The sequence below is a fragment of the Mauremys mutica genome, chromosome 12 (genome assembly GCF_020497125.1).
Source record: "Mauremys mutica isolate MM-2020 ecotype Southern chromosome 12, ASM2049712v1, whole genome shotgun sequence".
NCBI classification, from domain to species: Eukaryota; Metazoa; Chordata; order Testudines; family Geoemydidae; genus Mauremys; species Mauremys mutica.
Window position 1 is genome coordinate 66527279 of NC_059083.1, and position 15621 is coordinate 66542899.

The window sequence follows — 15621 nt, forward strand, 5'->3', positions numbered from 1 at the left end:
TTAGGGATCTGGGGCAAAAATTGGTCCTGCTAGTGAAGGCAGGGGCTAGGCTCAATGACCTTTCAAGATTCCTTCCAGTTCTAGGAGATTGGTATATCTCCAATTATTATTAATGTCCTGCCTGCAGTGGGGGGAGAAAACACATTTCAGCTTTCCCTGGTACAATCATTTAGCACTGGAGAAGTTTAACAGAGCTGTATATCCCATTCCTTCTCCTGCAATCATGAAATAAATAATGATGTATAACTATGAGGCTCTTTCAGACAGGTTATTATCTATATATTTTTTTCTTTAAAAAGAATATTAGAAACAAACCCATGTATATCAGCCATTACAATAAGATGAATGGCCCTGACAATAAGCAGAGACCATTACATTTGCTATGCTTGCTTAATTGGAGCTAATTTCAATAAGTGACCTTAACAAATGGCTATTTTCCTTTAATATGACAGAATGAGTAATTTTTCATTTAAGGCACAAACCTCCTTTCTATATTTTTTCCTTCATGACATAAATGTGAAGTGCGAACTCCAAAATGTCCTGAGACACAAATGGCTTTTTGGAAAGAAAACAAACCTAAGAGTCTATTTTGTTGATCGCAATTCTTTACAAAAAATAAACGGTAACTGTTTTGAATACAGAGATTCAAGGAAGGAACTTAAATATGAAATTGCAGAACTACTAACTGTGGTATGTAACCCATTGCTTAAATCAGCATCTGTACCAGTTGACTGGAGAGTAACTAATGTAATGGTGATTTTTTAAAAAGGGCTCCTGAGGTGATTCTGGTAAGCCTAATTTCACTACCAGGCAAATTGGCTGAAATTATAATATAGAATTATCAGACACACAGATCAACATGAGATGATCTGATAGATGTCTGGGAATGGGTGACAGAGGATGGATCATTCAATGATTACCTGTTCTGTTCATTCCCTCTGAAGCACCTGGCATTGGCCGTTATCAAAAGACAGGATACTGGGCTAGATGGACCTTTGGTCAGACCCAATTTGCCTTTATGTTCTTATAAAATCATGAATGATGTAGAGAAAATGAATAGGGAAGTGTAATTCACATAACACAAGAACTACAGAACACCCAATTAAATTAATAGGCAGCAGATTTTAAATAAACATAAGGTATGTTGATAAAAGAGGGGTTCATTAATGGCTATTAGCCAAGATAGTCATGAATACAACACACACGCACACGCCACGGGTTTCCCTAAACCTCCAAACACCAGAAGCTGGGACTGGATGGCAGGGAATGGCTCAACTGTTCATTTTTTCTGAAGTATTTGGCATTGGCCCCTGTCAGAAGACATGATACTAGGCTAGATGGACCTTTAGTATGACCTAGTATGGCTGTTCTTATGTTCTTATCTCCTCAGAAATCAGAATATTGAAAAGATCCAATCCACAGAGTAGTAGGAACCCACTGAATTTCGTGGATGTGGGATATGCAGCATCCTCAGAGGAAAATGCAGCAGAGCACCTTCCTCTGTGCTGGCCCTTCTGCATGCAGGTGCTTCCTACCCCACTGCAGTCTTCAGATTTTTGTCCATACTCCCTCATTCATAATCCACAGTTTTGGCATCTGACAGCCAACAGAATTGTTACCCAAGTTGCTACTGTTCTAGTTTACTAGAACCATCATCGTTCAGTTCCTAAAGAAAACTGTGTTTGGTCCAAATGGTACATTTTAGCCAACTAGCTATCAGATTGAACAAAAATCTCTCCTCACTTGCATCTAATCTGACTCTTAAATAGGTTCCAAAGCACCACAGAGCTGGAGCCCATTAAACTGACTGCTTTTTACAAGAGACAAGGTGGGTGAGGTAATATCTTTTGTTGGATCAACTTCAGTTGGTGACAGAGACAAGCTTTCAAGCTTGTCTCACTCACCAACAGAAGTCGCTCCAAGAAAAGATATTACCTCACCCACTTTGTCTCTCTAATATCCTGGGATCAACAAGGCTACAACTACATTGATTTTATAAGGGCATATCACGGGTACATGTGAAAAGAGTTGCGAAGGGAATTTCAGAACCTGAGAATTATTTTTAAGGGTAGTAGATAAATCCCACTATAAAACTGGATGGAACCAAATCTTCCTTTCATTGATTGGATCTAGTCGTCATAAAATGGGCTTGCAAATGGAGTGGGATGAGAAAACTGATCAGGGAGTGGAAGTCAGATCTGTATTTCCACAGACATCTCAATATTCTACTCTCTATGCCATGTTGACTAGCATGAAGTGAAATCCTTCTTGACTGAAATGGATTGCTGATGTTCCAGGACACATTTATTTTCTAAAGCAAGCCAATACGGGTGATGCAAAGACTTTCAGAGATCAATCAGCCCACGTATTATGACTTAACTTCACAAAGCCTCTGGCATGACTGCACAGCTCAAAACAGTGACAACAATTCCAATAACTTAATAAGTGTATTAGCAAAAATACAGGCCATGATTCACTTTTATTTGTGTGGCTGTAACCACAAAAGAAATAGAGTAAGGAGTCTGTTTTCACTCAAAACACTCACATACAATCAGTGTCTTCATTATAACTGTCATCACATGGCTCCTCTTTCAGTTAATGTGACATCAATTATACCAAAGACACCATTTTTAATGTAAAAAAGGCTTAAAACAATTTTAATAAGACTTTTGCATGACATCAAAATGTAAACAAAACAGAAAAGATGGCTTGAAGGAGGGCTTGTCAACCCTGAAATAATAATTTAGCAGAACAAACAGAAATTGAATTAATGCCAACAGCCAATTCCCTAAACATCCCTTTCTTTGAACCCTGACCTCTCCCCTTGCATGCTCTTTCTGACGCACTCTCTCTGCTTCCAGTATCCTTTCCATTGCACTCCTATAGCTCTGAGCATATTTCTTCTACTACTTGCTCATTAGCGCTTTACTGTATTGCTAGACAGTTTCTAAAATGACATTAGTTGAGTGTGCTAATGGAAATTGTAACAAACAGGAGTCTCAGCCCCTGAACCAAAAGGTCACGTATCATTGTGGAGTGTCTTGTAAAACAGACATCTCTTAGACCTGGTCTACACTAAAAAGAGGTCGACCCAGCTATGCCAATCAGGGGCATAGATTTTTCACACCCTGAGCAATGTAGTTAAGCCAGCCTAGCCACTGGTGTACACAGCGCTAGGTTAACAGAAGAATTCTTCCACTGACTTAGCTACTGCTTGTTGGGGAGGTGGATTACCTACACCAATGGGAGGGGTTTTCCCATTGGTGTAGGTAGTGTCTATGCTGAAGCGCTACCGCTGCAACACTGCAGCCTGGCTGCTTTAGCATTTCTAGTGTGGACTAGCCCTTAAATGTTCCTTATACTGTGTTTTCTCTGAACTTCTACTAGGGCTGCCATTTTACCACCATGTCACCTACTAGAAGACATGGTGAAAAATACACTGGAAGCTGGTCTCCGCTACTCTTCCCACCGTTGCTAGCACTGGTACAGCTGCAAGAACTCCAGAAGAATCAGTGTAGACACAGCCTTGTAAGACTCATCTTTGCTAGAAAATTGGGTCATGTTAAACATGATTTTGCATTCATTGTATTGAGAAAAATCATGATTAGCATTGTGCCAGCTGATCAGAGCTAAAGCTATGGTTCGAGCTGGGTATACCCATGTCCAGCTGGCATGATGTTAAACAAAATGGTCCCTGTCTATATTGACTGCAAAGTTGTGTTTAACATTGTGCTAGTTAACACAACTCTTCAAACATGACCTAATTTTGTAGTGAAGACAAGCTCATAGGGTAATTTCTGTAAGAATAGTTAGCAGCATTCAAACAGTGTGGTAGCTATGGATCACTACAACTTTCAGTCCAGATCTTCAGCTGATGGAAACTGGTGTAGCTCCACTAAAGTCAATTGGAGGTTTGCCAATTTATACCAGCTGAGCATTTGGCCCTGTTTTTGTAAAATAAACCACTATAATATTTTCCCTTTTCATCCCAACCTACTAGTATAGATTATACTCGAAAATAAAACAATATGAATTAAACACATCAATTAGTGATGAACAAGGAATACAGACATCCAGACTGCAAAACATCTTTCCGTAGATTTTGCTGTTTTCATAAGAATCTAAACTTTTGAGAACTGCAAAATGAAGAGAAATATACATACACCCTTAGGCTTTTTTGATGAATAAAGGCGGCCTATTTTTTTAAAATCAGGGAGGTGGGGGGAGAATTGCATTAAAAAGTTAGGTTTCAGAGTAGCAGCCATGTTAGTCTGTATCCGCAAAAAGAACAGGAGTACTTGTGGCACCTTAAAGACTAACAAATTTATTTTAGCATGAGCTTTCGTGAGCTACAGCTCACTTCTTCGGATGCATAGAATGGAACACACAGACAGGAGATATTTATACATACATATCTCCTGTCTGTGTGTTCCATTCTATGCATCCGAAGAAGTGAGCTGTAGCTCACGAAAGCTCATGCCAAAATAAATTTGTTAGTCTTTAAGGTGCCACAAGTACTCCTGTTCTTTTTATTAAAAAGTTAGAAGTCCAAACTGATATTCCTTTCTTCCTAAAGGATTTTGCCATTTGTTTGGAGGACTCCCAACGTGACATCATAGGAAGTTGAAACCATTACAGCATTAAGAGTAAAGGGTAAACCAAACAAATATATTTCCTCGCAGCTAACCAAGTTCAATCTATAGCTCTGCTTCTGGAGATAATTTTCCCAATATAAACCATGCACCAGTGATTTTGGAGCATGCAAACCAGACTACAACAAATTCACAAAAAGCCTGGCCCTGGTCAAATTCACACTGAAAAAAATGGAAAGATCACAATTGAATTCAGTGGGCAATGATTTAAGCACCAAGAGAGATGTGACTTTATCCCATTCATCTCAATTGGCTCTTACTGCCGGTGCTTAGATATGGTGATAGGAGCTTTAGAAATGCTGACAGAGATGGGAGCATAATTAGATGTCAACATTATTAACCTATTTACTGCTGATCATTGTATCAAAAACAGCTGACTAATGTGCTTTATCCTGTGCAGCTGAATGTATTTTTCATGTCCTGACATTCCACAGGAATAAGTCTGCAAGTTTAGATGTAGCTATATATCATACAGTTGCCTAAATAATTGAGGGGATTTTTTCTACTTTTCTTAAAAATTGGAATTAAAACATGATAGAGAGAGAGACAAGCTTCCAAACTACACAGAGCTCTTCCTCAGGTCAGGCTCTGTCTCTTTCACGGACAGAAGTTGGTCCAGTAAAAGATATTACTTCACCTACCTTGTGTCTCTAATATCCTGGAACCAACAGGGCTACAACAATACTGCATACATTTGTAGGGTATGCAATTTTAAAATGTTTGATATTCATAATGTGGCTTGAAGAATTTTGTAATTTTCTTATCAAACTTGGCTTAAAAAAGCAAACTTAGTTCACCTTAATAACCTAATAAGTAATTCTGAGCCTTCCTTGTGTCTTACATCATCTGGTTTTGAGTCAAACCAGATAGAATAGAAAAAGACAAAGGCTCTGGATGTTCAGAGGTGCTGAGAACCCCCAACTCTAATTGTCAGCAGTGGGAGGTCGGGTACTCAGCACCTTTGAAAATCAGGTCCAAAATACTTGCTGAAATTGTGAAAATTTAGAGTTGAAAATCTTTCCCTACAGATTTTACTAAGGCATTCTACATACTTCTGTTATCCCATATGAACAACACTGCACACAGACATCCATTAATAAAGCACCATTTCTAAAAACAATCTCATCAGAATCATTACCTTCTAAAACAAAATTGTATTATTTTTAATGCATTTGCAAGGTACTCATCACCGTAAGCACAAATTTGTTCACTCACCTATTACCAAACCAAATTGTTCCTTGTGATCTTGTAGCAATTAAAATCTTCTCTCACTTGTGTTGAGAACAGAATAGTATGAAGATTGATATTTTATTTCTTAATTAAAGTTCTTTATGCCTTTTGGTACTTTGAAGAAAATATAAAAAAGAATGCAGTAGGAAAATACCTAATCACTGAAGGATTTCCTAATGTCTTTACTTTTTTTCCCATCATGAATGGTACATAAAAATATTATATTTGAAATTACTGAATAAAAGAAGTGGATGGGAGGCACTAATGTGCAGCCAGCAACATCATATGCATTGATTCAATTTGGTTCCATGCCCTGAATTTCCCCTTTAGTTTGACTGACAAAGTATAATTGTTATATTAGCTCTTCTCCTCTTTCTTCATCTTCTCCATCTCATTCCCTTTTACACTTTATTCAGTGAAACTCCTGCTGACCAATAAGGTTTCCTTTCGTTTCCCTCACCTATCCACTTCCCAGCTAAGTATTTGGGGTTTCAATAATTCTCTCATTAACATCTTTCTGATCTCACAGCAGAAACCTGGAGTGAACCCAAAGCCAATACCCCTAAATTTGTGTACAGTGCCATTTTACTATGCACAGACTTGGTTGTGCCACATGAGGATTTCACGTGACTCACCATTTTGAGAGGGGCACGGAGATACAGAAAGCCACAGGGTTCCCCTAATTCAATACCAAATTTCTCCTCCATACACACCTAAGTAGTTATGACATAGTATGAGAAACTTAAACATAATTTAAATCTTTCTTAATCATCTTTAAATACAAGAAGCCAACATACCAACTGTGCTCACCAAAAGGTTTGCAGTCTAACAAAGGATGGTACTTTGCTAAAAATCGAACCAAGAAAGTTTCTAATAAGGTGTTTCTAAAGAGTTTCCATGTCGGTGTTCACATTTATTCTCAGTTGCTTCAGATCAATTTGCTTACTAGTCAAAACCTAACTGCCAGCACTGCAAGTTCAACTAGGTAAATGAAATCTAGGTGCGTTGTATCTGGTGCATACATTATCACCAATTATAATAATTCTGCATCCAAAACTTAGCTGCTAGGTTTTTTTTGATGATGCAGAATAAATTATTGCATGTTCTTCCTATGTTCTATTGAGTAATAAAATGTGTTTGTTAATCAGCTATTCAGATATTACTTAGACGATGCACATAAAGCAGACACTGTATGTGCAGTAACAAGAGACAATTTTTACAGTCCACTTTCCCCTCTAACCATGCTTTAAAGAGGTAAATGGGAAAATGTGCCCATCACAAGATGCCATTACTAACATGTACATCTAACTAATCTAAGCCCTGATCTTGTAAATACTTGTACACCTGAGTAACTTTAAGCATGAGTAGTGCCAGTGAACTCAGTGTTTGTAGGCTGAGAGCCATGTCTCTATGATTCCTTTTCCTGGAGAACGTTCTGGCAGCCAACCTAATCTACAGCCTGATCCTGAGAGGTGCTGAGCACTCAATATCTGTTAATATAAATGGGGATTCAGTTGTTCCACACTTCTCTGGTTCAGGCCCTTAATCATCTTGGCCTTTACTTAGCCTTCTGATAAGCTTAAAATAAAGAAAATCTTGTCCAAATTTTTCTAATATACTTCACGTCAGCCCATAATACTTAAGATCTCTCTTTTTTTAAAACTGAGCCTAGATAAAATTTTAAGCTATAAAATAGGGTATCAACAATGTTATAGACTTAGGAACCAAGGGATGGAGAGGCACAGCATCACAAAATGTTCCAATGAGAACACCTCTATTGCCACAGAAGTCCATGGGTTTGATTGGTTTCTCAGATATGTAGACATGCTGTAGCACACTGTATCTTATTTTAAAAATATCACTCATACACAGAAGGAATTTTTACAAGACAAGTCTGCAGAGCTTGGATCTAAGTAAAAATAAAACTATTTGAGAAGACTGAAAGTAGAATTTCTATACTACATGATCACAAAGAGAGAAATTAAGAGAAATAGGCACTCAGCAAAGGGGTATATCTGAATAAAATTGTTCAATGCACAGATCCCCAGTTTTCCTTCCATTTTCTCATACGCAATTTTTGTGACCCTGCACATCAACATCGATAAAAATAAGAAAGAGAGCCTTTTCATTTTGGCATTTTGTTTTTCTATGTTTCATTATGACTGTTCCTATCAGTTACACTGAAAGGGCTTTATCAGAGGCTTCCTTCATCCTGGCCTCTGTGATATTATCTTTTCACCTTCTCAAGTCATTTCAATAAATATGTTTCTATGCATCTCCTCACATCAGGCTGATGGAGCACCTGGATCAAATGCTCCTGTAGTCAGAGCCACGGGCGACAAATGCTGCTGCTTCCCACTCCACGGTAAAGAAGGAGATTGTTCCAAAGAATCCAACCACTGCCATGATCAGGAGCTGCCACTGAAGAAGAAGGTAGTTGCTGTAGAAAAATGCGACTGCAGCACAAATGGACTGAAAGAAAAAAACACAAATCAAAGGCTATCATTGCAGGTATGCAGTCTAACTGTTCTATGTAAAGATTATCATTACTGACATGCATACAGAATGTTATTTAGCCTTTAGTTCTCTTAGAAATATTCTCCTGTATCAGATATTAAAGGTAAAAAGACTTCACTATATTTCTGTATTTTTTTTGCTCTGATACACAGAAAATTCAGTTTTAACTTCTGTCATTTAAGTGGGCTTCACTGGATGAATTGAACACCACATACAAGGGTATTTATAGTATCCGATATGCAATTCTCTGGTACTGAAACCATGGTGTCTCATGCACAACACATCCGAGGAATGAGTACAGTATATAAAACAGTAACCTGAATAATCTTTTCCCAGTTTTACAGCACTTTATTACAGAACCAGAGGCATGCATGTATGACATAACTGAAAATTTCTACCAAGTGTAGCTGCTTAAATGCACTCCACCCTTGTTAAGGATTCAAGCTACAATACTCATTAGCTCCCAGCTAGATTAAAGAACCTTTATAATTAGCCTGACCCATCATCACGTTAAATACGTAACTATCTTGGATAATGTTATCAAAACAATGAATGGTGCGTTGGGAAATCATTGGAAATAATAAAGTCCTTACAAACACAGCAGCTGTGATCTAGTGGATTAGGCACATGGCTGTGAGTCAGAACACCTCTGATCCCAGCCCCAACTTATTGTGTGACCCTGGGCAAGTCTTGTCACCTCTTCATACCTCAGTTTTCTGACTATCGCAATCCATGATCTGGGAAAGCTCAAAACCGCAAAGGTTTCCTCTTTTAGAGGGAATCCATTTGGGCTCCATGTCTGCTAGTTTATCAACCCATTCAGAATAGGAAAAAGCAATCATTTATGTGAAGGGCTTCTAATTTAGTCCACAACTGGCATAATTATAAATATTTTGGGCTGATGGTTTAAGACATGTGAAATGACCATTTCAATTTTTCTTATGCCCATGCTCCCCTCACCAAGTGTTGGGCACAACTGGTAACTCCAAGTGACATGTGGTACAAACTTTTAAAAACTTGGAAATCAACATTTAACCAATACATTTGCTGTTACCTACTGCCTAATCTCCAAAGACTTCTTCCAGTAAATAAATATTTCAACCAAAAATCAGAATCTGCATATCTGAACATACCTTTAGATATTAAAGCAGAACCCACCATTATCTGTAGCTCACACTCAAAAACCTGAGAGTGCCTGATGGTTCAATACATCAACACAGCACTTTTATATTGTTCTCCTGAACCAAGGGCTACTACTTGAACCAGTTTTTCCACAGAAGACAGAACAGGCTCCCATCCTTTCTGGGAAGGATAGTACAGTAACTCCTCACCTAAAGTCGTCCCGATTAACGTTGTTTTGTTGTTACGTTGCTGATCAATTAGAGAACATGCTCATTTAAAGTTCCACAATGCTCCCTTATAACACTGTTTGGCAGCTGCCTGCTTAATGTCCACTGCTTGCAGAAAGAGCAGCCTGCTGGAGCTAGCTGGTGGGGGCTTGGAACCAGGGTGGACCGGCAGCCCCCCATCAGCTCCCCGCTCCCCTAAGTTCCCTGTGCTGCAGCCACCCAGCAGGCTATCAATTGCCAGCCATTCAGCTGTCCCTCCACACACTGCCATGTGCTGCTCCTGCCCTCTGCCTTGGAGCTGCTTCCAGGAGCCTATTGCTTGCTGTGCTGGGGGGGGGGAGGGAGGCTAATTTCAGGGTGTCCCCCTGCCTCCCACTTACCCCATCTCCACAGAGCGGGGGGGCGGGGGAGAGAGACATGACAGGGCTCAGGACGGAGGGAGCTTGCTGGCAGCAGCTGCTGTCTCAACTTGCTGATCTACTTAAAAAGGCAATGTATTTAGAGTGGGGTCAGCATACTTAAAGAGGCAATGTGCATCTCTCTCTCTCACACACACACACACACACACACACACACAGGGTGTGTGTCTCTGTCTGCCATGCTGTCTCCCCACCCTCCATTTGTGCTGCCTTGTAGAGTGTGAGGCTACATTAACAATGTGTTAACCCTTGAGGGCTCAGCCGAGTGCTAGTTCATCATTTAGCAGCAAGGCACATTCCCTGGGAAATATCCCACCCGCCTCCACTCTCTGCCTTCACCATCTCAACCAAGCTTCACAATCATCATTGCTGTGTACAGTATTAAATTGTTTGTTTAAAACTTATACTGTATATAAGACTATAGTTTTTTGTCCAGTGAAAAAATTTCCCTGGAACCTAACCTCCTATTTACATTAATTCTTATGGGGAAATGGGATTCGCTTAACATCGTTTTGCTTAAAGTCGCATTTTTCAGGAACATAACTACAACATTAAGCAAGGAGTTACTGTATTAAATTTATTGAGCTCACTAAAAAAATCTGTATTATTTCAGTAGAATGCTAATTATTCATATACCCCCAAAGACACCTTCACATACACTGTCTGACTTTGCTATTTGACACAAGAGAATACCTGGACAAACTTGAAGACAGCGAAGGCAGGTGCACTGTCTTCTGAATAAAGGAACCCCAAAATACTGAGGAGTTGGGTGTTAAAGCAGCTGTCTCCTAGTCCCAACAGAAAGCTGCAAAAAATGGCCAACTCTTTGCTGTAGGGAAAAATTAAACCAACTTTAGTAGAGATATTCAGCTACTGGCTAGTGCTAGTACACATAGAGATTCTCAATATAAACAAACTGTTTTGTCAGACTTGTCTTGGAAATAAAAGTACAAAATTGAATTCAGGTTAGAATTTTGATGGAAAATTACTGATGAGGGTGGTAGAAATATTTCCTTACAGGATTTTTGTACTCTGAAATTCTAAGTTTTCTGCCAGTGCTACAAGGCAGTCAATCCAACACTGAATTGGAGCTGCTAAAACAACTACCTCACTTTGGGACTCCTCTTCTGTTAATGGGCAAGCATATCTGGATATTAATGCCTGCAACCACCAAGCTCACAATGCTTTCCCAGGCAACAGAAAAGTAGTAATGCAAATCTGACAGCCAGGGATATGGAGAGCATGAAAACTGTATGAATATGGGAGGCTTAAAAAGGACCTTTCAAATTGCAGAAAATTTCAAATATAATGCTTAACACAAATCCATTAATATGTTCACAGTTTCTTAAGTTGGCAAATTAGCAGTTACTTGTATTTAAATGTGGGATTGCTCCCTTCCAACTCATTCTCCTTCACACATGTGTGTGTGGGAAGCAAGATGATAGAGCAATGGGGGCACAGAAACAGAGCAGTCCCTGCAATATCCTGACCACAGCGATTAGAATTCTGCTTGGCCCTTACCTGGGTCATGCATGCACAAGGCAAGAAAGCTTCTGATGCCCACTCCCCAACACTGAGCACCCATGTAATGGGCAGGCAGAATCTGGCCACAAGTTAATGGAGTGGACCTGGACAATGAGTATTCAATTGGCTTTAGAAATTGCTGTCATAGTCAGGGGCGGCTCTAGCCATTTCGCCGCCCCAAGCACAGCGGCACACCACGGGGGGCGCTCTGCCGGTCGCCAGTCCCGCGGCTCCGGTGGACCTCCCACAGATGTGCCTGCGGAGGGTCCGCTGGTCCCGCGGCTCGGGTGGACCAGCGGACCATCCGCAGGCATGCCTGCGGGAGGTCCACCAGAGCCATCTGCCGCCCTCCCGGCGACCGGCAGAGTGCCCCCCGCGGCATGCCGCCCCAAGCACGCGCTTGGCATGCTGGGGCCTGGAGCCGCCCCTGGTCATAGTGTGTGGTATAGTTGTGAATATCTGGAATCACTGGCATCTATGATAACTAAAGTAATTTCTCAGATCATCCTTAATAATGTTCACAAACAATACACTTAATATGAACTGACCATTCTGACCTGCCATTTAACCCCCTACATTTTGGTATGAATTGCTATAACATCTGAAGCTACTGAGAATGGAGAACTATGGATGGAAACCTTCTGTAAGGTCTTGATCACTAGTCAGTGAAAACAGCTTGAAGCTGCCTTTCCCACAGAAGAACAAGCTGCTTCTCTCTAAGGTTGTTAAAAACAGGATAGCGATAAACTCTTTTCCACATCCAGCCAGGATAGGACAATAAATAATCTGCTTAATCTGCAGCAAGGAAGATTTAAATTAGATATTAGAAAAAAAATTATAATTATTGTATAAGGATAGTTAACCTCTGGAACGGGTTACTAAGGGAGGTTGTGTAATCCATGTCATTGGAGGTTTTTAAAAACTTGTCAGGGATGGTCTAGGTATATTTAATCCTGCCTCAGTGCAGGAGGATGGAATAGATGACCTCTGGAGGCCCTTATGACAGCCTTACATTTCTATGCTTTCGAATTACACTGATCAAGAGAAACAATACATTTTGTACCTTGGATTCATATAAGCTCTATTATCTGTTCCTTCGAAGGAAGCAATGGGGGCATCATTTGGTATGTTGTAAAAAATTAAATAAAAGGCTACAAAATGGACCACAATGCCAAACATCACAACCGGGTTCCTGCCAAAGCGATTATCTTTGTTCACTAATCCAAAGAATCCTCCACCTGTAGGAGGGGAAAAGAATACATAATTATAATTATTAGTATTAATAACAAAAAAAGAAATGTTTAAAAAGTTTCCATTAAATCATGTATTTACAGTGTAAAGAAAGAATCCAAACTTCAGGTATGGCAGCACATGTTGAAAATGTACATTAGAAATATATCTATGATAGACCCTGAAGGAGGGACCGGCAGAGCTGAGATCAGCCAAGTGCTACCTTGGTTCCATGGGGGAAGGGATGCAATTTGACAGGTAACAGAGGTGAATTCTCTGGGCTGTCAGAGCCATCCATGAAAGGTGGGCAGGAGCTTTGTGGGACAGTACTGAAAGGACTAATTGCATTGTTGCAGCTGCTCTGCCAGCAGGGTCACCCAGAGGATTCAGGGGGTCTGGAGCAAAGCAGGGGAGCTGTGGCGCTTGTACTCACCTGGCGGCGGTCCAGGTCTTTGGTGGCATTTCGGTGGGGGGGGACCCTTCAGTTGCTCCGTCTCTTTGGCAGCACTGAAGGGTCCCCCACCGGCAAAATGCTGCCGAAGACCAGAACCGCTGCTGGGCCAGGGCTCGTGGGGCCCGGGGCAAATTGCCCCACTTGCCCCCACCTCTGGGCAGCCCTGTCTGCCAGTACTTACTATCTACAGAGAGATTGCAATGGTGAAGGGCAGCGGTTCTCAAACTGTGAGTCAGAACCCCAATGTGGGTTGCGACACCATTTTAATGGAGTCGCCAGAGCTGGCATAAGACTTGCTGAGGATGAAGCCAAAGCCTGAGATCTACTGCCCAAGGCCAAAGCCCAAGCCTGAGGGCTTCAGCCACGGGTGGTGGGCTCAGGTTACAGGCCCCCCACCTGAGGCTCAAACCCTTTGGCTTTGGTCCCCCTGCCCGAGGTCATGTAGTAATTTTTGTTATCAGAAGGGGGTCGCAGTGCAATGAAGTTTGAGAACCCCCGCTGAAGGGTGGTGGATGATACTGTGCTTAGCCTCACTCAGAGCAAGTGCAATTAAACCGTGGTGTGAATGCCTGTGCGGATTCAGGATGTTTCACAAGTTAGGGGATTCCAAAATGCTCTAGTGTAAGCAAAAGGTAGGAGATTTTGATCTAGTCAACTGAGATTTGTATTCAATCATTTTAATTGAGTACTAAGTTTACCCTTGGTGTATGTTTAGTCTTTCATCTCTAAGCATACAGCCTTGGCTTTTTATTATAAAAAAGAAGGTTTAGACTTAGCAATACAAAATGTAAATCAGACACAGCTAACTATAAAAGCATGATGTACAAATGCTAAAAATGGCCTATTAACACTATAGACTGGATTCACTGTTGTTCTCGTCTTACATAGTCATTTATACCAATGCAAAATGGGTGTAAAATGCTAAGACTCTTATCTGGTAATATTCCACATCCTTCTCTGCATTCAATTTGTACTAGTGTAAATTACTACACAAGATGCAGCGCAATAATGAATCATAGGGTTAGAAGGGACCGCAAGGGTCATCTAGTCTAACCCCACCAAGTATTGTAGCAGATTTTAGTTGTACTTTACTTATTGCATATGCAACTTCTGCTGCAAGTCTGACATGTGGCGCACTCTTCATTTGTGTAGAAACAACCTTTTCAATAATCTCAACAACTTCATTTTTTTATACTTAAACTTTAATTTCTTTAGACTCACCTAAAATTTCTCCAATGCCAATAAAAATACCAGAGAGTCCAATAAGACTTTTCTCTTCAGTGCCAAATCTATTCACAGCACCAATACAGGTCCCATATACTCCAGAAAAGAATGTTAATTCCAGACCTTTAAGGAAAGGCAGACAAAAGTTGACAGCTGTAGTATTATGCATTATTTCAGACACCAATATGCAAAAGTTCCTTATGTCTAACCATTGTCTCTTATAAATACATGGTTAAAATATGAAGATTGTAGATGCAATCACATTAGTTTAGAAGTATTCCAAGCCATATAAATATATGACTTTCATAAGTCAGAATACATAAACTATTTTAGAAAAACCTACACATCATGACATGTGCAGTTAGTGTCATATCTGCACCTGGAGTGAAACTCTGGCTCCATTGAAGTCAATGGCAAAACTTACATTGACTTCAATGGGAGTAAGATTTTACCATGGGTCTTTGACCTCCCACCAAACACCTAATAAATGTATGACAATATAACCACACACGTGTTGTGTATCACTACTTTCAGATACTGTGGAACAATATATAACTGGAAGTTGATTATAAGATTATACAATGGGGATGTCAAACCTATAGCCCCAGTGACACACCTAGAATGATCATTTAATATTATATTAAGAAGGCCTGCTGCCAGCACTCACCAAAACAGTGCTTCAGTCATTTACATACACTTCAAAAAAGCACATTACAAAATTTGGAACCCTGTGAGAACCTTCAGACTTGTAGTAGCTTTCACAAAAATGAGTACTGTGACATGGGCTGCACTAATGCTATGTTTCTGAGGTCACTACAACACAGAAAGTCATTTCTGACTAGATCTCCGCTTGGGCAACTCTTTTCTGTCTTGTTAAATTCTGCATGAATATTCACCTATACCATGAAGCATCACTATTGTGGTGACTATATACCACTTTGTTTATTTTGTGTATTATATCCATTCATAATATTTAGCATATACTCCTTATCTTCAAAGTGCTTTACAAAAAAACCCAAATG

General features: G+C 40.2%; 1 protein-coding gene across 2 annotated transcripts in view; it reads right to left on the reverse strand.

Annotated features, from left to right (window-relative positions):
- Nucleotides 1-4471: 4471 nt before the first annotated feature.
- Nucleotides 4472-15621, reverse strand: part of MFSD11 (major facilitator superfamily domain containing 11) — a 31571-nt gene continuing 20421 nt past the window's right edge. For both annotated transcript variants that reach the window (XM_044982901.1, XM_044982900.1), the window contains exons 11-14: nucleotides 14597-14722; nucleotides 12755-12929; nucleotides 10861-10996; nucleotides 4472-8354 (exon numbers count right to left, since the gene is read on the reverse strand). In XM_044982901.1, the coding sequence (XP_044838836.1) occupies nucleotides 8190-8354; nucleotides 10861-10996; nucleotides 12755-12929; nucleotides 14597-14722 (602 nt within the window). In that variant the 3' untranslated portion in view covers nucleotides 4472-8189. The remainder of the gene's footprint in view (nucleotides 8355-10860; nucleotides 10997-12754; nucleotides 12930-14596; nucleotides 14723-15621) is intronic.